The sequence below is a fragment of the Archocentrus centrarchus genome, chromosome 6, assembly GCF_007364275.1.
Source record: "Archocentrus centrarchus isolate MPI-CPG fArcCen1 chromosome 6, fArcCen1, whole genome shotgun sequence".
Classification (NCBI taxonomy): domain Eukaryota; kingdom Metazoa; phylum Chordata; class Actinopteri; order Cichliformes; family Cichlidae; genus Archocentrus; species Archocentrus centrarchus.
Window position 1 is genome coordinate 34,838,282 of NC_044351.1, and position 23,660 is coordinate 34,861,941.

At 44.6% G+C, this 23,660-nt stretch overlaps 1 protein-coding gene and 1 non-coding gene across 2 annotated transcripts in view; both read right to left on the reverse strand.

The window, feature by feature from the left end:
• Positions 1-1,174: 1,174 nt before the first annotated feature.
• Positions 1,175-23,660, reverse strand: part of ldhd (lactate dehydrogenase D) — a 29,860-nt gene continuing 7,374 nt past the window's right edge. The window contains exons 2-11 of the mRNA XM_030732334.1: positions 22,332-22,444; positions 20,305-20,446; positions 20,066-20,207; positions 12,667-12,826; positions 12,385-12,584; positions 9,552-9,680; positions 8,509-8,636; positions 7,724-7,814; positions 6,797-6,908; positions 1,175-3,564 (exon numbers count right to left, since the gene is read on the reverse strand). Coding sequence (XP_030588194.1) covers positions 3,384-3,564; positions 6,797-6,908; positions 7,724-7,814; positions 8,509-8,636; positions 9,552-9,680; positions 12,385-12,584; positions 12,667-12,826; positions 20,066-20,207; positions 20,305-20,446; positions 22,332-22,444 — 1,398 coding nt within the window. The 3' untranslated portion in view covers positions 1,175-3,383. The remainder of the gene's footprint in view (positions 3,565-6,796; positions 6,909-7,723; positions 7,815-8,508; positions 8,637-9,551; positions 9,681-12,384; positions 12,585-12,666; positions 12,827-20,065; positions 20,208-20,304; positions 20,447-22,331; positions 22,445-23,660) is intronic.
• Positions 22,941-23,011, reverse strand: trnag-gcc (transfer RNA glycine (anticodon GCC)). Its single transcript has one exon. It is a non-coding gene; the product is annotated as a tRNA-Gly (tRNA).

The window sequence follows — 23,660 nt, forward strand, 5'->3', positions numbered from 1 at the left end:
TGAACATGTACATATCGTAGCCTGTATCATACAAATCACATCTTTGTGCTTTCTAGAAGTGCCTTTGCTTATTTTTTAATGCAAATCATTCTATGTTATTATTATGGAACTCAACTGATTTATAGCTTAACAATCATAACATCAGGTCTTCACATACTGTCATAATGTCCCTCATGACTCTCTCAGATAATGCTAATATGTTAGCGTTGCTTCTTTGCAACATTAATTGAGCTGAGGGGACTCTCATTCATCCAACTTATGAATTCAAGTCAGGATACCTGAAGTCGTCTGACCATACCACAGCTTAAGTGCTAAAACCACCTGCCATCTTATGATGAATTAGCATTAAAAATTAACCAACTATCACAGCTACTCATGCTAAATCATATCCTAATGTTCTTTTTATCTCCATTTGTTGAATCTTATTTCGTCCCGTCTCTCTCCCCCCTCAGCAGATGACCCCCCCTCCCTGAGCCTGGTTCTGCTGGAGGTTTCTTCCTGTTAAAGGGAGTTTTTCCTTCCCACTGTCACCAAGTGCTGCTCATAGGGGGTCGTTTTGACTGTTGGGTTTTCTCTGTATTATTGTAGGGTCTTTACCTTAAAGCACCTTGAGGCGACTGCTGTGACTTGGTGCTACATAAATAAAACTGAATCATTATATTAATGGCTGCCGAGGACGTCCTTGTATGGAAGCTTGTTTCTGCCACAAAAAAAAAAAAAAAAATCACCATCTGTAACTCGAAATTTCGAGTTAGCGCTGCCAATCAGGAAGCTCCAAGAAAGAGGTCATTTCCTTGTTACCCGGAAACAGATGATGCCAATGCCTCAAAATGGGGTAGTGACCGTATCAATGAGCTAGCGGTTTCTAGCAAACGTGAACAAATTGTCGTTATCTTTTTGACCGTCAAAGAATAAAATGCCTTCTAGCAAAAACCAGCTGCATAAAAGGAATCAACGTTTTCATGTTGATCTGTTGGACAGCTGATACCTTCAGCTTCCTGCTTCTGGTTAACAAGGAAATGATGTACGGATCACGGACTTCCCGATTGGCAGTGCTATGTCGAAATTTCAAAATTTCGAGTTACGTATCTCAAATTTTCACGTCAACTCAAAATTTTGAGTTACGGATGGTGATTTTTTTTTTTTTTTTTGGTGGTGGAAACAAGCTGCTCTATCCTTGGGTCATTCCTTTACCATGTAGTTTGCTCTGGTGCAAAGTCCCATTACAGTGACTGCCAGCATGTCTGCAACCTATCAGGGTGACTGAGTGCTCTTAGTGCCCCCTATAAGAACAGCATTGACTGTCCCTGGCATGACCTGGATGCCCACAGGTCCCATCTCCTCACACAGCAGCGCCCTCTTTCCTAAACCTGCTCCATGCTCCCCTTACACGTAGCATCCATGGCCAGGGCCGTGGACACACTTTAGCCTGCCCACAGGTGCAGTGATCTATGTTAGTTCTATCCTCACCTGCATGAGCAAAAAGTTCTACAGTTGGCTGAAGCCACACGTGTGACAGCAGAGGAATCACCGATTTTTCCAAACTCTTCACTTTCTATTCTTTAGTCTGTGTGGTCTTTGAGACACTCAGTGGAGCAGAAGTACCACACACTGAAGGCCAACATGCCTGCATCCACAGACTGTGCATGTGTCAGTGCAACAACACAACTGACTCACACATTTCCAAGTTTCCAATTTTTGTGTCAGAGATTAAATCTTTTTTTTTGTTGGCTTTGCAGTTGTTGAAGTAAACATTTGTCAGTGCAAGTAAAAATAAATAGCTTTCAAAGATGTGCCCATTAAATATACTACACTGGGCCTCTAAATCTTTGCATTCAGGGGTTTTCAGTCCCTTTGCCACAGGTGTGTAAAATCAGGTAGGTAGGCATGCAGTCTGCCTTTATCCATAGACCACTGCAACAAGTCAGTGTGTAAATCTCCTGTCCTGGATATTTCACATTCAACTGTAAGCGATGTTATTAAAGTGTTGAGAAAAGCAGCTCAGCTCAGGCCGAGCAGCTCCTGTGGGTGTGATGTGTCCAGTATTTTTGTCCATGAAGCAAAACTGTGCAGGAGAAAAATAACTCTGACTCAATGCACGTTGTTCTTGACAAATATGCAAATAACAACCTTTAAGCTTGCTGTAATGTTACAGTAGTCTGGGTTAGATCAGGAGATCAATATGGCTCTCAGTGGTCTGAGTAAGAATCTAAGTGCTCCTTTGGGAGCTCGTAAACACCCGGTTTGTCTCTTCAGTCCTCACTCCAGATACACTTTTTAACAGCCTGTCCATGGTTACTGTGTACAATGACAGATATCAGCTTTAAGTATTTAAACCTTAACTGTTCTTGTGTTAACTCTGGTGGATGAAAAAAAAAGCAGTTACCCATGAATAAGTCCACATTAACATGTTATCCATGTTAGTCCTCCAGGGCAGCAGAATTAAGCTGACGTGTGAAATCAGAATCATCCCCGTCGGCTGGGAAGTTTATTTTGCTAATGAGGGGTCACAACAGTAGATGGATCCTGACACAACCTCCCCATGGATCTGGTTCTCCATGAGGTCTCAAACTGGGTCTCTTCACATGTTGGTGTTAACCACCACACCACGCAGCCACTGCCAGCCACTGCCAGCCACTCCTATGTTAAAAAGCTTCAGCTCAGCTCAGTGTTTCCAAACTGTAACTGAATGTCTTCACATTTCTCATTTTATCCTTCCAGCGTATTCAGCTAATAACAGCAAACAGGCAGCATGTGGAGTAAAAAACCCCTGCAGTGATCTCACGCTTTGAGACAATTATTAGGACTCTTTAATGACATGGGTGGGGGGTTCTCCTTTAAATAATAGATGCTAATCTGCAACAACAGACCAGGTCTACCTTAAAAACCCACATTTATTCAGCACTCTGCAGGAACTGCTTATAACACAGTCAGATCTGTGAAATCTTTATTTTTTTCTACAACACCAAAAAAAAAAAACTATTTCACTCCATTTCCCCCGTTCAGACCTCACTGGACCGTCACACACCTCACCCACAGATTTTAATGTGTTTGTGAGAGGGCGTCTGACCTGCTGCCGTCTGAAAGGAGGAAAAACAGTGAGATTTCTTTCCTTTTACAAACGATGTCTCACACCTTTCACAACAGTTCACTCATTTTACAGCAGTCGGATTTTCTGGTACATGTGGGAAATCCTGGGAAATCCCACACAGGGAGCAGTCCCACACTTCTTGATTTAACTGAATTTGTAAATCACTGTTTTAATGATTTCACTTTTCACTGATCTCTATCTGAACCAGGTGTCCTAACAGGAAGTGCTTCTAAAAACTTCCCTCTGGCGTGTTTTTCATTTCCCGCCGTGATCCCTCAGACGGACGCACTCCTCACAGCTCTCCTCGCTGCAGGATTTTCCCAGGATTCATCAAGTTGTTTGGGTCGAGGGTGTCCTTGAGACTCTGCATGACCCGGATGCCCACAGGTCCCATCTCCTCACACAGCAGCGCCCTCTTTCCTAAACCCACTCCATGCTCTCCTGTACACGTACCGTCCACGGCCAGGGCTCGCCTGCAGGAGGAAAACACTTTTTTTAGAGCAGCAAAAAGGAAAGTTTTGCAGTTTGCTTTAGTCACACGTGTGACAGCAGTGTGGTCTTCCAGACACTCAGTGGAACAGCACCATGCACTTTGGCTGGTGTTATCAATGCCAGCATGCCTGCAGCCAGAAAGCTAAATCTGTTGTGAACCTGCACTGTGCACGTGTCAGCGCAACAACACAACTCACTCACATTTCCAGGTTTACTGTCGACTGGACAACTGCAGTTTTTGTCTTTAAAAATGTCATTTCAGGACTTTTTGAATACTTTTATAACATCTTCCACTATAAACACACCGTATCACTCTGGTGCAAGGTCTTATTAGAGTGACTGCCAGCATGTCTGCAACCTATCAGGGTGACTGAGTGCTCATCACACCCCCTCCAAGAACAGCCTTGACTGTCCTCGGCATGACCTGGATACCCACAGGTCCCATCTCCTCCCACAGCAGCGCCCGCCTTCCTAAACCCAGACTGGTGCTGTTTTTGTCCTCATTGGCAAGATCATTTCAAGTCTAAGGCCACACACACACGAGTATTTTTAAAACGGGGATTTTTCTGTGCTGATTTTGAAAAATATCTCCATCCACATGAAAATGCAAAAAACAAACTCATGGCGCACAATCTGATGCCTAAGAAGGAGATAAAGGTGGCTGCAGCTCAGCAGGTCACCTCCTAATCAGACGGTTGGTGGTGCAATCGCTCGCTGCCCCAGTTTGTGTGCCAAAGTATCCTTGGGCAACACCCTGAACCCCAGGTTGCTCTCTGATGCGTTCGTTAGTGTGTTAATGTTAGATAGAAAGCAATGAGGTGCAGAAAAAAGTGCTTGTATGAATGAGGTGTGAATGAGGCAGGTTGTGTAAAGTGCTTTGACAACGTGAGTAGAAGAAAAGGTCCATTTACAGGTGGACGTAGCCTGAGGCCGGCCTGATATTCAGGTACTGGAAACATCCTTTCGACCTTAATAAATCCAAGAGTTCACTTACTGTGTCCACTGGGAATGTAACTAGAAAAAGGGGACCTATTACAAATAATGAGGTCAGTGTGTGTACAGGTAATCCCTGAGAGCCAAAAGCTTCAGGCTGTTTTTTTTTTTTCTACTCTCGGCTCTGTATGATGTCAAAGAGAGCGGATATCCCTAATATGGTCATCTAGGCACACAGCTCTGGCTGTGAGCACAAAAGCCCCGCCCTGTCCAAACCTTCTGTTTAAAAAGGGGCAGCCAATCAGAAGAAGGCTGCGCAGAGCAGTGGGGGCAGATCGCAGCATCTGCACATTAAAAAAGTTTCATGCGGTGGATGAACTGCTGCCTTCACTCAGGTCCATGTAAGGTCAGTAAGGGTTATTTTAAACTCTACTATAGCATTGAGCATTGCTAACCACAGCTGTGGCCTTTTTCCATCTAATCCTCTGTGCCATTACCCTATGGGTCTTAGCCTGACCCTGACATAGCTGCTGGTGTTCAAAGTCTTTTAAAACAGATTTTGAAAAATGTGTTGGTATCTAGCTAAAACCCTCCATCTATGGACAGACATCCCACAAGTCTTTGCAAGTCCCACGACTTAAACGTTTGGCCTTCTGGAATCAATATTAGCCGAGAGCGATGGGCGAGAGCGCGATTCCAAAGGGGAGGAATTTGTTTGAAGATAAGCAAGCGGAGTGAGAAGGATTAGGAGGAGTGTGAGGAGGATTAGAGTGAAGAGAAACGTGTCCAAGAGAGGCTGACAAAGAAGGTAATAATAAGGAAAAGGTGCTAAAATGGAGCAGTGAGGTCAGGCTGCCCGGCAGGTGCACGAGGCACACGCACTCAACAAAGACTTAAAAAATTGTAGATTATTGTTAGTAATAACATCTGGTATTCAGTAACATTGTAAGTCTGTCTGGTGGGATTTGAAAGACATTTAAATGTAAATAAAAGCTGATGGCTGCTGTCATATAGGTGATTACATGTCGGAAACCACACAGTCAAATAATCTTTAACCTGCTGAGACCTTTCAGCAGTGGTCACAAAAAAAAGATACTTTTTTCCTCGATCCTCAGGAAATCGTTTTTGCTCGCCTTAATGCCATCTACGAGCTCGGTCACGGGGATGGACGCAGCTTTAAAAGGATGACTCTGCTCCGAGCTGCACGGCAAGCAGGGCTGGTTTCTACTCGTAATCCCAGCACTGCTGTGGGTATGAACCGTGCTGCGTGGTAGAGTCCACACAGGAAGTGATGCTCAGGTGACCAGAGGCCACAGGCAGCCAATGGTATTCAGCCACTTCGTCTGGGCGATGAGAAGTGGACCATCCCAACTTAAACTTTTCTCAACGTCAAGGCAAGCGACTGAAGCGGCTGCCGGAGAGTATAAGTGTGATCTGAAATTTGCTCTCATCTCATGATCTGACTCACCTGCAGACTTAGAAAACTGCTGACAAATATAATCATGAGTATCATTATGATTATTGCTGTTAAGAAGGGGATTCTGAATCATTTAGCCAGCATGACAACACGGGTTCTCCTCTGCTTAATGCTCAAAAGTGAAGCCAATATGGAACTGCCACAAACTGCAGTTCCTCCAGTGTCCACTCGAGGCTGATTTCCAGCAGTGAGTCAGTCCCACAGACTCCCATATTAAACCCCCCAGCTCTACAGCTTTACAGTAAAAGCATATTTACAGTCCGCTACCTAAAACAGTTTTATCTCTATGGATAGCTTCGCCCTCCACAACACCTGTATGAAGACTAATCTTTTTTATAACTCATCCACCTGGATACTGGAGTTAGGGGCGTAGTGTATCTTAGCACCCCACCCACTTGTCCAAATACGGTCACTTCAAACTAACATGGCCGCAGCCCAAAAAGTGACACTGAGGCTTCAAATTGGGAAGTACAAACTCAAATGGGTGCCATGACTGTGGCTACATCTTATATACATGTATGCAGATGGGACATACTGTCATTGCTAAGGTCAGTATTTTGGCGCCCAATGACCCCGAGCAGGGAATTTTCTGTTGTTTGGTTGTTGTGTTTTTACGCACAGACACAAGCTCTAATGATTAAACTGGTCAAAGATATAATTAGCCTGCTCCTGCCATCAGACACCCACCTTTGAGATCCAACTCAAACTACAGAATTTCTCCCAAGAATAAAATTTTAAATTCCTGTGACAGCACAAACATTATTGGTGGAAGATTTGTGAGAAAGTAAGAAGTGACACGTTACCTGGCCAGTCTCTCGGTGAACAGGTGGACTCTGTGCATCTCCTCCAGGTCGCTGGGATCCACCACCATCAGACAGTGGAAATTCCCATCGCCCACATGACCTGCTATGGGACCTGGAGGCAGAAAGCATTTTATTATGTTCTTCTGATGTGTCAGCGTTCCTGCTTCGTTTTGGGTTTTTTTAACCAGGTGTGTTGAAAAAAGGTGGTGAGACAGATGATGGTACGATCCATGAGAACGTGTTCGTTTCCACCCACTTTACCTGTTAAGTTTTGGACTTCCTGCAAGTTTTTTTCTCTTCCCCTCAAAATGAAACTCGGGTTTAAAGTTTGTCGTTCTGACACAGTCGAGAAAATGATGGTTTTTATGGGGAGTGAATACGCTGATGAGATCTGCTATAATGGCTGATATTCTTATCAATATATGCAGGAAGTTGGAGTTACAGTGAAGCTTAAACCCAGATCATCTGCTGGCCACAGATGGTGCCCAAACTATCATTCACTGTGGAGTCATAGTGGAGCTAAGCACCAAACTACTATGAAGCCATTTTTAAAGTTTGGTACATCATGTGATCCAGACAGTGACTGGGCCTCCAGCTGGAGCAGCATTTTCTAAGCAACTATAGGATGCCAGCAGGGTTCAAAGGTCAAACTACCCTAGATACCCTAAACTGAACCCCTAACTGCCAAAAATCACATATTGAAAACACAGGGTTCGTATCAGGAGTCAGGGTTCAGTCACTGATCACTTAGACTTCTCTGCACTTTCAATTGAAATGACAGAAATTATTTTATTTTCATGCATTTCTGTTATTTTCTTCTAACAATAAAGACAAATGCTTTGAGGAGTCCCAGAGACTGAAGTGCCATAAATGAACAACACGGTCAACCAAGTTTATTTCAGTATATTTCCTCTGATATGTGCTCACCTGTGAGTCTGTTCTCAATCAGGTCCTCCTTTGTCTCCACAATAATTTGAGGCAGTCGAGACAGAGGGACACACACGTCTGTAGAGTAGGCCTAAGCACACACACACACACGAGGAAGATAAGGTCACAGTATTGAACAGCATCAACTGGGTGTCTCCTGCAATCTTTAGGATTTAGAGCGTTAATAAAGTGAGACATAAAAGTGCCTGCGAGCAGTGATTGTGTTGGTGTAGCACAGTCCCATCACACAAAGCCTCACCAGCAACACATCCAACACCCTCGGCTCTAATGGCATTCAGTTTTCAAACAGCAGTGATAAGTTAGAATAATGTGATACTGCCAGTTGAAGAGTGTGTGTTAGTGTTTGGACAATGACACATTTTCTGTATACGTCACAGTGGATTTTAAATCAATCAGCTTTAACTGAAGGGGTTTCACAGTTAGGGTCGATGCTGGGGGTCGCCATCTGAGTCTGCTCCACTCTGCACGCCACAGACGAAGTGAAACAGCACAACAGACTCACACTCACATGTAATTAGGTTAAAATTTTCTCCATTTCAGGATTTATTATGGGTGAAACCCAAAGTACCAAGAAACCAAGCGAAATAAACACAGCAGCCAATGAGATCCGACTGTTGATTCTTATTTATGCACAAGGGTGGAGCAGCTCAGCCTCTACTCTCATATTTCTGCCTGTTATTTGGACTTGATATGTATCTGAACCTCGTGGACGTGCAGTGTGATATGCTCTAAGCCGGGTCAGTGAATCGGGCGACTTTGTTTACCTTGCAGCCCGGTCTGAGAGCCTGAGCAGCGTACCAGGCGTCATGACGAGCTTTCCACAACCGATTCCGTGTTTCCGTATCTCGAGCCCACTGGAAGTCTGACCCTCCGTTACTCTGAGTGATGTCCTCTGTAGGAACACACACAGGTGAGATCCCCGCAGTGTTTGCTTCCATCACCATGAACCAAAATCTGCCACCACTTCCACACCACCACCATCATGTGAATATCACAGCAGCTGCATTCGTAGCAAAGTCATACAGTTACTAATTGATGTGTAATTAATATTTTCATCATTAACAGACTCATAGATTGATGGGTTAAAACACCAGCTTCATTTGTTTCCTAAGAGGGGAAAATTATAACTTTATTCAGTAAAAGTATAAATGGATGCCTGTTTCCATTTCCAACCAAATGTTGGGCTTTCATTCCTGCAGAGGAACATCCAGCCTGTCCCCTTAAATCTTCACATGAGCTAAGGAAACAATAAGACTGGCTCCCTGAAGGAGCTCCCATCAAACCTGCTGACTTCACTCTGAATATGTTTTTGAAAAGAGAAACCTGGAGCTTGAAGCCTAAAAGGCTACTAAACACCTCACAGAGATAACATGCTATCTGCTCTCTCTTACCATAGTTATGCAGTTCAGTGTGGTAGCTACTAAAATAATGAACATTACCTGAAACACAACTGAAATCATTCAATTCCCCAACGTGCAGTTTAAAGCCTAAGGTGAGCAGCAGCAGATATGAAGATATGACTGATGGGGAAGCTTTGATTGGTGTGTCCTGGACTCAGGTGAAGCACATTTAGCTAAAATCCCTGTAGAGCGATGTCGGATCATCCCCTAACAGACAAGTATCTATAGTTATTGTTACAGCCTCCAATAAATCAAAAATCCTTAAAAATATCCAAGAATCCTTTACTGGCCCCATGACCCATTACTCTGCACGTGTCATGCTGGCCAGATGTGGGACACCAACACTGAACATCAACATTTTTCAGAGATGTGAGAACATCTGGTCTGATGTCTGCACGCTCACACACCGGCTGTGGTGACCTGCTCCTCAAGGCTCCTCTCTGAGCCGTGGAACTCCAGGAAGAGAGTCGGGGTCACGGGGTAGGACAGAGAGCTGAACCTGTTGCACGCATCTATCATGACATCATCCAGAAACTCTGGATAAAACACACACACACACACACACACACACACACACGACAAACAAAAGATGAAGGGAAATGTTAGTAAGATGACTCTAAGTAGGTCATTCGTTTGCATCATTGCTGCATATTTCCCAGATATCAATAGTTAATATTCATCTATTTTTTTCATAGCTGGCTGAGGATAAGCTCCTCCCTCCTGGGTTCTATTACCGTCCCACTGCAGCAATTACTTTTAAAAAGAAAGATCAATAAAGTTTCTTGTCTTCCTCATTTTGTCTATAAAACCAATTCCCCAAAATCCAGTTCATCGTTTCCCCTCCGTTAGTTTTAATGTGTCTTTCTCCACGACTGAGGCTACAAATGATGTGTTTACATGACGTACGGCACAGCTAATGATGAGGAAGATCGACTTTAGATGGCAGCTGCCAATGCCAGCTGGCTTTTTCAGAATATATCAGCCAATTATAGCACGAAACAGGAAATGCACTGATAACAAACATCATCTGTGGTGTCTGTCAGTATTTGCTGATCGTTTTCTTGAACGGTCAGTTGGTGAACTTCTCCAGATACGTCCACTGTATCCTCTGTTAAAGGAGGTAATAAAGGAAGCACTGAAGCGCCTCTAATCTGTATTTACCAGATCTTATTATGTCTGTCACACAGATACTTCCAGGTCACTTCACTCAGAAAAACTATTGGACCACAGCCTTAGTGTTGGGGTTGGGATCATTACTGATGATGGCTTAGCCCTAACGAGGTTAGCAAGACACTGCACCACCATGAACACAACAACTGCACCACCATGAATACAACAACTGCACCACCATGAATACAACAACTGCACCACCATGTCACATTAGCCTGTGGGAACAATATGTTTTGACCAGAGACTCATACCAAACTCGCCATGGAACACACAATAAGACACAACAACACCCAGAACCATGATTTACATGTAGAAATATATAAATGCTGTAAACATGGTTTTTGTATTTAAGATATTTTTGCTGGTGGTGCCAGGGTGGCTCAGTGGTGAAGCCGGCAACCATGTTTGCTGCAAGGCTGAAGGCGGGCAGCGCTTGTTCAAGTCCCGGCCTGTCACTCTTTCCTGCGTTCCCTCCCCCACCTCTCCTCCTGCTTTCCTGTCATATCTATGCTGTCAATAAAGCTGCTGTGGACAAAAAATATATATTTTCGCTGTATTAACGCTCTATTCTGTGTGCCTACAGTGGAGGACTGATGTCTGATCAAAACCAATATGAAACCAATCAATGCTTGATTAAAAACAAGCAGCTTCAGGCTCAAATGGATTAATTGTACACACACTGACTTTATTATGTGAAACTTTCCATCCACCAAAGAAAAGCAGAATATTCCCCCTTTAAATGTTTTTGTGAGCATTTTTCTAACATCATTAGAGTCTCCGTTTGGTGATAAATGACTCACTGATGGTTATTTTAAAAGGTCAAAATAAACCAAAATTGCTCCCTAACATTGAGCCCTCTGTATCACAGCTAGGGCTGCATAAAACGATTATTTTAGTAATCGAGTATTCTATCGATTATTCCAGCGATTAATCGAGTAATCGGATAAGAAATACTTTTTTTATTAACAGTTTATCTGCATATTTTAACTTCCGTAATGCAGTTTCTCGCCATGTGAACAAACAGCGGTGAATGGAGCAGCTACAAAGTTCTCTTTTCTTCACCTTAACACTTGCTGATCAGGTGCTTGATGAAGGACCTCCAGCTGTTTCACAGATTTAATGGTGGTTACTAAAAGAAAAAGCTGCTGTTTTGGACGCTGGAAAAACGTTTCCTTTTTCACTACTTGAGCTCACCGTCACAGCTTCGCCTCTTTGCGCTTGCGCAGTTAAAACCGCTGCCTGCTATGAGTGTTTTGAAAAACTAGTGGCTGCGGGAGCCATGGCGCATGTGTGAGTAATGGTGTAATGCTTTGTATTCACAAGCATTCTCGAAAATACGTTTCTACTGCAGGTCTATATTTAGTCACTAATAAGGGATTAAAGTATAAAAAATATTTTGAAGGAGCCCCTCGGTCCTGGGGGGCGGGCCTTCCGGTACCGAACCATCGCTAGTGCTAATGGCCCGCGCTCGCTAGCAAACCAGTTCTGGTAGCTACAGCTGAAGTAAAGACAAAAATAGCAGCTGAAATTCTCAGCGAGCACAACACACACAGACACACAGAGAGCAGTGGAGGCGTGGAAATGCATGTCAGCGACAGTTGCCACCCGTCCCGTAAAGTACGGAACACGGCATGTTACGGAGCCGTATTCCACGGAGTCCCGTAACATACGGGGTTCTGTATTTTACGAGACAGGTGGCAACTCTAGTGATGATCCACTCTGTGTTAAATGAAATCCATCGCAGCGACGGAGAGCTTTTTAGAGTGTGTGCTTGTGTATACGTGAGTGATTCACATCCAGTCCAGTAGGTGGCGGTAATGCAGTTCTATGTTGGTTTGCCAGCCCCCAATAAACCCACAAAAAAATGTCAGCACTAATGCCGCTAATGCTAGTGAGGAGCGCCGCTTACACCGAGACAGCTGAGCGCGGCAGAGTTTAAACGAAGCATCGACACAGTAAATTTGTGTCGATAAATTTTTAGAATCGATTTAATCGAGTTAATCGATGAATCGTTGCAGCCCTAATCACAGCGTTCTGTTATTATGCATTATTTCCAGGGTTCCTCCTCACCGATGCGAGCGATGGGGACTCCGGCCTGTAGGGTCTGCACCGTGCTGTCTACGGCAGCCTGGACGGAAGGAAACGAACAGACGGCTGACACCGTGGCCTCTGGGATGCCGTACAGGCGTAACGTGGTCTTAGTGATGATCCCCAGGGTACCCTCTGAGCCTACAAACAGGTTTGTCAGGTTATAGCCAGCTGAAGTCTTCCTGGAGAGAGAAAACAAAGATGGACACAAAGGTCTGAGCCTTTAAGCTGCAGAATGAAACATCACATTTGGCTCATGAGTACCTGGGACGCCGGCCCTTCCCAGCGGTGTGCACAATGCTCCCATCGGCCAGCACCACCTCCAGGTTTATAACGTTTTCCCTCATAGTCCCATAACGAACTGCATTAGTGCCAGATGCACTGGTGGCAGCCATGCCGCACAGAGATGCATCAGCTCCAGGATCTGAGATAAACAAAGGGTTTGCTCAGTAATTTAGAAGATGATAAATCTGCGGAGAGGAAGGGAGTCGTTCGCTCTACTGCCTGTTAAGTTTCAGGATAAACAGTGTAACATTCAACATTCAATACTTTTTAAATGTTGTTTTGAGTGTTTGGAAATTTTCATTTTGGGAATGAGCCGCTTTGACAGACATCGCCTCGTCAGATTGGTATATTGTTGAGTGGAAAAGCGTAAACTAATATGCCAGTCACCGCCATTTTGACTATATTGTTACTTATTCTTTGAATATAAATACTTCTTTTGTATGTGTCAAAAGGTTTCTGTGATGGAAAGAGAAAAAAAACAAAACCAATCGGAGCCAGATTTATTGTATGATGTTCAGTGGCGGTTCAATTTTTGTTCTGATTTTCTTGTGCGAGTGTAGTTGTTTGATCTTGATGTCATAATGTTGTGTATTGAAGAAATCCTTCGCCGACAGTCTTAATGTATAACATAAAGTTTATTTACAAATAAGACAATGTCAAAACCGATGCTTTGTAAAGCCATCGGGGGACAGAAGAGACAAAAGAAGAGACAAAGGTTATATACCATAATGTTGGCAAACCCCCACATCCTGCCTTTCCATATATGGCTAAGAAACAGCTCCAGCCTCCTAACCTATAGCTGGACATCTGGACAATCCCTTATATGGCAGCCAGAGATCCTACAAAGACATTCTATGCATTCCTTCTGTGGGGGAAGTTTAAATCACATCTCCTTTGCCTGAGCCCTTAAGGAAAGAGACAATACATACATTCCAGTAAAGACTTTAAGAAAGAGAACACATATGCATACATAGAATTTTAGCATAGCAGTACAAACACCACATAAAGTATTTTCTGAAAAACCAGGTATATCTTGTTTCCAGGTATATCTTTCCAGTTTTCTTTCAAAAGGTTTATAAATTTGATATTGTATTTTTTTATATATACAGTGAGAAATTCAGTCGTTACTGAATCCTTGTTTTTTTCCAACTTGTTACAGTGTTAATAAATTTTTTTCCTAGGTGTTACCTTTTTCAAACCTCTGTCCACGTTTCATTTGTCCTCCCTGAGAGCCCCTACTTTTTCTGATCTGGTCCAAGTTGAGAGAAGCGCTTTGTCATCCCTGTCTTCTAAGGGTTAAAGGTGAAAGCGTTACACATACTACTTGGGACCGCTGTCCTGTTGCATGATCCAGTTTCGTTCAACCTTTAGAATACTTTGGTATACAGAGGAGATGATGTGGTCCTGTTGTATTCATCAGGCGGTGGCCTCCAGCTCGCACTGGAACAGTTTGCAACTAAGTGTGAAGCGGCTGGTACGACAATTAGCATCTGTAAGCCTGAGGCCATGGTCCTCATCCAAAAAAAGGTGGAGTGCCACTCCGACTCAGGAATGAGGTCCTGCCCCAAGTGGAGGAGTTTGAGTATCTTGAGGTCTTATTAGATTAGATTAGATTAGATTAGTGATTAGATTGCTTTATTGTCACTGAACGTTCAGGGAATTTTCCATTGCAGCTACCATTTAAAAAGACATATATACACTATACATAAACAAAAACAATAGTAAAATACACAATAAGTTAGAATAACTTAAAATGTGCAGAATAGTGCAGGAAGGAAGTAATTTCCAGCCTCCCCCTTATTAAGTGGGAGGGATTATGTATGTGGCTGCAGAGGGGAGTAGGTGTGTGGCAGCAGGGGGGAGGGGGTGTGTGAGTGTGAGTGCAGTGTGTGGCTGTAGTGGGGGGGTGAGTGTGTGAGTGTTTACATGACACCGTTTCAAAATGAAAACGGCGTCGTTTTGATGCGATGTGTTTCAGAAACGGGGTCCAGAGGGGAGCGTTTCAGAAACGCTTGAAACCGGGGTGATTTGAAAACGGGTGACTCGCACATGCGCACTATGGTTGCGACGGCCACAGTTTTCCGCGCATGTGCAAATTGATAAACAGTACTCACGGATTCACGAGTGCTTCTTGTGCTTTTCTTGTGTTTTTACCATTTCGTAATTCAGCGTTGTGTGCAGCAGCGATCCAACCTCATCGTCAGTCCACACAAAACCTCTCACATCGGCCGTTTTGTAATGAACAAATTGCCGTGCTTCCTACTGTGTCACTCCAGGCATGCGCGTCTTGTGTAAACAAGCTTTGCAAAGAAAAAACCAACGCCAACTTGTGGCCTGGCATGGGAACGACATTGTTTTCATCGTTTCACGTGTCATCGTGTAAACGCAGATCGTTTCTGAAATGGCATCGTGTAAACGGGGCCTGAGGGTGAGTAACTGCAGGGAGATGAGCTGTGTGAGGTTTGTGTGGGGGGGTGGTGGCTCTGACAGCTCTGGGGAACAAACTGTTCCTCAGTCTGTTGGTGGTAGTCCGTATGCTCCTGCACCGCTTTCCTGATGGAAGTGGTGCAAACAGCCTGTGGCCCGGATGGCCGGGGTCCGTGACGATGGCTCTGGCTCTCTTTTTGACCCGGCCTGCATATACAGAGTCCAGGTCTGGGAGGGGGCAGCCCACAATGCCCTGTGCTGTTCTTAATACCAGGGCCAGTTGTTTCCTCTCCAGTGCCATGCAGCTGCCACACCACACCATCACATTAAGGCAGAGTACGCTTTCAACTGTGGCCCGGTAGAAGTTCGGGAGCAGCTGAGATGAGAGTCCAGTCTCCGTCTATGAGGAGGGGGGAGTGGTCTGTCTTCCTGGACATCCTGAAGTCCACGATGACCTCCTTGGTTTTCCTGTGTTCAGCACCAGGTTGTTGGCTGAACACCACTGGGTGAGCTGCTGGATCTCCTCTCTGTAGTGGGTCACATTGTTGTCCGAAATGAGACCCACTACTGTGGTGTCGTCCGTGTACTTCACCACTGTGTTCGTGGGGTGGGTGGCAACACAGTCGTGTGTGAACAGGGTGAAGAGGGCTGGACTGAGCACACAGCCCTGCAGCGCGCCTGTGTGAAGGACCAGAGGGGACGATGTTGCCTCACCTATGCTCACCACCTGAGACCTGTTGGTGAGGAAGTCTCTGATCCAGTGACACAGTGACACAGTGACACAGGCAGACCCACCTCACATGTGTGGGATGACGGTGTTAAATGCTGAGCTGAAGTCTATAAATAGCATCCTGACGTAGATGTTGGGGTGCTCCAGGTGGGTCAGGGCTGTGTGCAGGGTGATGGAGACAGCATCCTCTGTTGATCGATTCCCTCTGTGGGTGAACTGAAGGCTGTCCAGGTCTGCAGGGATGGAGTCTCTAATATACCTCAGAAGGATCTGCTCGAAGCACTTCATGATTATCGGGGTCAAAGCAACAGGCCGGTAATCGTTCAGGCAGGTGATGGACGTCTTCTTCTTCGGTACCGGTATGATGATGGAGGACTTGAGGCACTCAGGAACCACTGTCAGCCGCAGGGGCAGATTGAAAATGTGCTGCTTGTATCGGAGCTTGGCCTGCTTAATTCCTTTCTTCAGTTCTGATCGGGCCCTGCTATAAGCCAGCCTATCTCCAGACCTACAGGCAGTGTCCCGGGCTTTCAGGAGGGACCGTACTGTGCTGTTCAGCCATGGTTTCTGGTTGGGAAACTCTTTGATGGCCTCGACAGGGAGAATATCATCGGTGCAGAACTGAATATAAGACAGTACAGACAATGTATACTCCTCCAGGTCTGCTCCTACCCTGAACACACTCCAGTCTGTGTGTTCGAAGCAGTCTTGAAGTGCAGAGGAGGCCTCCTCAGTCCAAACCTGCACTGTCCTGGTGGTTGGCTTTGTTCTGCAGGCCAGAGGCTTATAGGCAGGAATCAGCTCCACTGAGATGTGGTCAGACATGTCCAGGTGTGGGGCTGCTGCAGCCTTGTAAGCACCTGGGATGTTACAGTAGACCTGGTCCAAAATGTTAGTGTCTCTGGTGGGAAGGTTTATAAACTTGTGAAATTTGGGAAACACAGCCTTCAGTTCAACATGGTTAAAGTCCCCCGCCACAATCACGGCCGCCTCTGGGTTGGCGTTCATCTGCTCACTGATCAGGCAGTACAACTCCTCTAAAGCTGACTTAGCATTAGCCCGCGGTGATATGTAGACAGCCACGATTACTATTACTATTACTATGGACTATTGAGTTCTCTCACCAGCTTGAAGGGTCTGCATTTCACCGCCAGGTATTCCAGATCCGGAGAGCAGGATGTGCCGACAGGGTGTGTGACAGTACACCAGGCATTGTGTACATACAGTGCCAAACCTCCACCTCTGCTCTTACCCAAAGCTGCAGACCTATCCGCCCGGAACAGAGAGTGCCCCGTTAACTCCACCGCTGCATCCGGGATGTTGTTGTGCAACCACGTCTCTGTGATAACGGTCACACAGCTGTTCATCCGGCGCGAGATAATCCTCAGACGCATCTCGTCGATTTTGACGTTGGCAAGGAAGAGACTGGGGAGCGCCGGTCTGTAGGGGTTAGCTTGTAGCCTAGCCCGTATGCCGGCTCTTTTACCCCTTTTCTGTTTACAATGTCTCCTCCGTCGCTTTGTCAGCATGGGGTGGATGGTCATCATGGGCACTGGAGTCCGTAGCAACTCTGTAGGAATAAAGTCTAGTTCAGGTGGTGTATGGAGTCCGAACTGTACCCCAGTGTTCCACAATTCAGACCGGCTGTATAGTATCTGAGCTACCAGTAACGTGGTGAACATAAACACGAGTAAAAACAAGAAAACAAAAACATCAACACGGTAGCTGCGAGCCGCTGCGTCCACACCCACCGCCATCTTGTTCATGAGTGAGGGGAGTGGGAGATCGACAGATGGATTGGGGCCACAGCTGCAGTGATCCATCGTGGTAAAGAGAGAGAGATTTACCTACATCCTTACCCACACCTACGGTCATGAGTTTTGGGCAGTGACAGAAAGAACGAGATCACGGATACAAGTAGTGGAAATGAGCTTCCTCTGGAGGGTGGGCAGCCTCTCCCTAAGAGATAGGGTGAAGAGTGCAGCCGCTGCTCCTCCACGTCAAAAGGAGCCAGTTTAAGTGGTTCAGGTATCCGACTAGGAATCCTCCTAGAGGAATCCTCCTAGGTGAGGTGTTCCAGGCATGTCCTACCTGGAACCAGGGCAGAGCCGGGACACGCTGGAGAGATTCTCTTGGCTAACCTGGGAATGCCTCAGTGCTCCTCAGTGGAGGTCATCGTTGAGGAGTCTGGGTTTCTCTGGCTGGGCTACTGCCCCTCGACCCGGTCCCGGATAAGCAAAGAAAATGGATGGACGGTAAGTATATGCATATAAATATGTCATCATGATGTTCACCCAACCTTCATCTTCTTATCCCCACGTTGTTGTCATCTGCTCTGCTGCAGACATTTTAAAGTGGCTTATTTAGATCAATTGATCGATAATCAGTGGCCGCTCAGCTGTATCAGGAAGATTAAAAATTTAATTGCACAGGGTTTACAATGACACAATTTCCCAGAAAACTCCATACACACCTATTGAATTTTTATCATTATGTTAAGTATGTATAAGGGGACTGGAAGTCTGCACAACCGCCAAAACATCAAATAAAAGCATTAAGTGACTGGACTTCTACTTAGATTGAAGCTGGAATTTATGGTGAGAAAATGTGAAAGTTGTACCACAGATACAGACAGAGAAAAAGAGAGACGGAGATCTGAAGTCGGTACACTTTGTTTCTGCCTCAAATGTAAATGAGGGACCCTGAGTGGTTGTGAGGCCCGTATTACGTAGAAATCATCATACTGTATGTGTTTGTATGCTCCTATCTCCTCTTAGATGAGGGGACCAATCTTGATAAAACTTTGCATAAACATTGCCCAATGGATTCCCAACATCTGTGTGGCATATACAAATATTTTATACAAATCCCACATCTGTATATATTTCTATAGTTGACAGGGATCTTACAACTGTGCTCACCGTGCACACGTTTGTTGATGTATAGCGTGTGCGCGCTGTGTTTAAACCAGGACGCGGTTAGGGTTAGGGCTTCTCTTGCTTCTCATCAGTGTTAATTTTGACAGCAAATTTTGATTTAGTTTTAGTCATAATTTAGTCATCTGAATAGTTTTAGTTTTAGTCTAGTTTTAGTCAACGAATTATCATAAGAATTTAGTCGACTAAATCTACAGTCGATTTAGTCGACTAAAATATAAAGGGTGTAAATTGTAAATGCTTTTTCTTCAGTTCCCTTGAAGTAGTCATTATACACACTTACACCAAATTAAACATTTATTAATAGTTACGGAATATTATTAATAATATTAACATTAGCGTTTCACCTGCTTCCCACACACCTGATCATTAACACCACCTCACTGAGATAATCCGAGTGTTTTACAGCAGGACGCTCTGAAAGGTACAGGGCAGTGTTCAGGACTAAGATTATAAAGGCTAATCCACCGCGGTGTGGAGATTTTCTCTAAACACAAACTGGGAAAAACACTTTACCCTGCATGACATTAAAATGCTGACCTTTGCATGGAGATCTGGGTGACTGGTTTGCAGATGTCGTTTAAGATTTGTCGTGTTTTTACCCGAGATAGTCGCCCCACATGGTTTACACATCGTTTTGTTTGTCACAGCGTCAAAGGACAAATGTGTCCATACATCGGCTCTTCTCTTTCTCCCTGCTGACATTGTTTACATAACTTAGTTCTATCGGAAGTAACGACCAATCACAGGCTAGTTTGGTCTTCCTGGGTTTAGAGCAAATTTGTGCAACTGTGCATTTGATTGGATGCTTTCCTAACTTGTCCCGCCCTGTCCCAAAATTAAATCAGTTCTGATTGGATGTCGTCCCCGCCAAGCATTTTCGTTTCGTTTTCATTCATTGACGAAAGTGTCAATTAATTTCGTCATCGTTTTTATCATCTTAGGTAGTTTTCATTTAGTTATCGTCTCGTTATCGTCATGAAAAAAAAGGTAATCGACGAAAATATTTCATCACCGAAATTAACACTGCTTCTCATCCCCTGCTTCGTGTTGCTCATGCTGCTTTCTCTGAAAGTTGAGAAAAATTCTGTTTAAGTACCAGTGCATGGATCAGCCAATCAAATCGCATTTATTTTAAGTGCTCTAGCACAACCGGCCATGTGCCAGTGGAATCACGTTATGGATCAACCCATGTGAAAAATTACTCACAGGCAGCTAGGCTGGCTAATGCTAAATAATGTGTGATGATTGGTTACTGTTCACAAGCCCCCCCCAGGTGACTGACCAACAGGAAACCAGAGGCCCGTGTCTCGCAGGTATGCATTGAGGACCTTTCGAGTTACACCGGGCTCCACCGTCACATCAAAGTCCTCTGGGTGGAGGTCCAGAACCTGGTCCATGTTCCTTAAACTGAAGCACACACCACCCTGGAAGTAAGTGTATTTTTATTGTAACATGACAGTTCACATATTAAACTACATACTGCTGTAACTAATGATATTAATCACTGCACTAATATCCCACCTTCACAGCTCCAACCCCTCCCTCCAAGCCAGTCCCAGTGCCAAAAGGGATGATGGGAAGGCGGTGCTTGTGGCAGACCTTGGCCAAGGCGCTGACCTCCTCCACGCAACGTGGAAACACCACCACATCTGGAGGACGGCATCTGGACAGGAACAATGCAACGCTGTCACTCATAATTCTTAAATACACCTGTTCTTATTCTTTGAAGTTTCAATAAATATGCTAAATATACTGATACTGCAAGAATACGAAACGGCTGGAGAAACTACCCACAAGGTACCCATAAGTCACGTGAGTTTAGGTCATATGAAGATCCAGATGTCTGGTGTGGAGTCATCGTGTAGAATTACCTATTATGATTTATCAATCCCAGTACATCATATCCAAGGCTTTTGGTAACAGAGTTTCAGGTGTGTACATGTAGACCCTCCTAAGAGGGATTTATCAACGACATCTTTCGACCTCCTTTTTTGTTTTCGTATTTGGTTGAAATACACATTTGATTTTTTAAAATCAAGTGTACAATAATTTACCCAAAGATAAAAGGTAAATTAACTTTCTATGAGAAATTAACATCCAATTCTACCAATACATTTAAAAACAAATCTCATGATTGTTATTCTCCAGCTCTTTCTAAGACCTCATTGATAAAATATGAAAGTACAGATAGCTCAAAGTAACAGTATTAAATCACATTACTACTAGTTACTACATTTATACATTTAAAAAAAGAGTTCGTTCAGCTGAACGGACCATCAGAACCACCCTCCCCAACCTGCAGGACATTTACACCAAGCAGTGCAGGCTGAGGGCCATGAAGATCCTAAAACAGCCCAGCCACCCCGGACACTCTCTCTTCTCCCTGCTCCCATCAGGCCGGCGTTACCGCTGCCTGAGGACTAAGACTGAAAGGTTGAAGAAGAGTTTTTACCCACAAGCCATCCGTCTGCTCAACTCTGAGCCCTAACTGGACCATTATTGCACAATGTACCGTATTTTTCGGACTATAAGCCGCTACTTTTTTCCCACGTTTTGAACCATGCGGCTTATAGCCCGGTGCGGCGTTTCTGTGGATTTTTCTTTAACCACCAGGGGGCTCTTTAGCAGGATATGAATCATGGGACGTCAAAGTTGGAAATCAAAGAAGAAAGCGCCAACAAGTGCTAGCAGCAGGCACAAAAGAGATTTTTTTCAAACTCCCTCATCATGGAAACCACAAAAAGAACTTCCTATGATGCCGCTTTTAAGTTGAGGGCTATCGACCTGGCACTACAGGAGGGAAATAGAGCCGCTGCACGTAAGCTCGGCGTGAACGAATCAATGGTGAATTGACTTGTTATAACTCAAATTTGGGGTTGTCTGTCCCCCTCTGCTGAGTGCCGAGTAATTGTGGAAAACCGAGAGCGGCGGAGATACCAGCGGCTTATAGCCCAGTGCGGCTTATATATGTACGTTTCCAGTTTTTTCCAAAAAATTTGTAGGTGCGGCTTATAGTATGGTGCGCTCTATAGTCCGGAAAATACGGTAAATATTATAATTTATAAAAGTGTGTATAGTGTATAGTATATAGAGTATAGTGTATAGTGTGAATTACTTTTTTTTTATTTTTATTCTTCTTATTTATATGTGTGTGTATATATGGTTGCAGGTACAAAATACATTTCACTGTGCATTGTACTGTGTATAACTGTGCATGTGACAAATAAACACTATCTTAATCTTAATCTATAGATTAAATGCTGTTTTTAAATACTTCCATGGCAATGAAAACACTATAAGTATGCAGTAACCACAGCTCATAAAGTATGTGTGCCACAGCTTTAGAGGGGATCAATAACAAAAACAAATGTTTGTCACATGAACACGTGAAATAACAACACTTTGCTCAGACCAGCAAGCTTCAACCAGCCATTAGCAGCTCCACATAACTTTGCTCATCTAGATTATGTTGTATTTGTATTGCAGTTTCAGAATTGTTACACTCCTAATTGCTGGTGTGCGTCAGTGACAAACACCGCGATGCTGACCTGTGTACAGACTCATCTTTGCCGTGTTGTTCTCTAACAGCATCACCCAGTGAGACTCCATCCTCGCCACATATAGACCTGAAGGCAGAGACCACGCCGTCCCCAACAGCACTCTGTGCAGACACACAAATCATTACACAGTTACACACAATACCGACACCACACACTGCCTGTTACCATGATAGCATCACAACACAGTACTTCTACGATACTCCACACACTGCAGGACAATCACCTATGATAAAGTCAGGGTGTACAAGAGAACAACTGTGTCTCTGTGGATGAAGTGAAGAGGCAGGTATTGAAGCTTCTGTGTTGGAAAACTTAAGCCAAATGGAAAGTGCCTTTAACCTGCATTCTGCCCCACCCTTAAGCTGCTGTGGTACCTGAATTTCCCCGTCTGGAGATCAATAGAGGAATATCTTTTCTATCAAAGGTGAAAGAATGAGAACAGGTTCATTATCAGTGCAGCGCTGCTGTCTCTGGGCCTGAACAGCTTACTATCATAAAAGAAAATTTAGATTGCTAGTTTAGAAACAATCATATGTGAAAATGTCACAGTGGCTTTCCAGCTGAAAACCAGTTGATTTACAATTCAAAACAGCTGCTTGCATTGGCCGGGAATCGAACCCGGGCCTCCCGCGTGGCAGGCGAGAATTCTACCACTGAACCACCAATGCTTGAGTGAAGCTAAAATGGGTGTGTCCCAAACTACTGCAGCATCTGTGTGCAGCACAGAGGGAAATACAGACAGCGATTAGTGCAAGACAACAAGTACACACTTTGTGTCCTTTTATCTGTGATATGAACTGACACAAAGCAGCAGGTTCAGCCTTAGAGCCCAACCTAATTCACAGCTGTGAAAATCGCTTCACTTTTCTCATGTAATACACATGTAATATGGTAGAAAACTTGATGTTGAGACAGCAGAGTCACGCCCTTCTGCCGCTTTGGTCAGGCGTTCTTGGTTCGAGACCAGCTAGTTTGCGGGGCCGGAGTCGAACTCGTTTTTCGGCCGAGCACCGAGTGTTTCGGCGGTGGAAAACCTGCTTAACGGTTCAAATAAAGGCACCTGCTCCAGAACCCTGTTGGTGGGAAAGAGGCTTAACAGTCCGATCCTGAGCTCCCTCCCAAGCCCCTCAACCCCCATTCACACCGTTGTTCAGGTGACCTCAATAGGTCATTTGATATGGTGCCAAGTCCCAAATTGGTTTCACCCAAAACCACTGGTGCATGTGATTATGCACATGAACAGTAGTAGGTCACAACCACCTCCAGGGGACTACGCCCACCGGGGTTTAAATACCTGGGTCTCTTTTTTAGAACTGA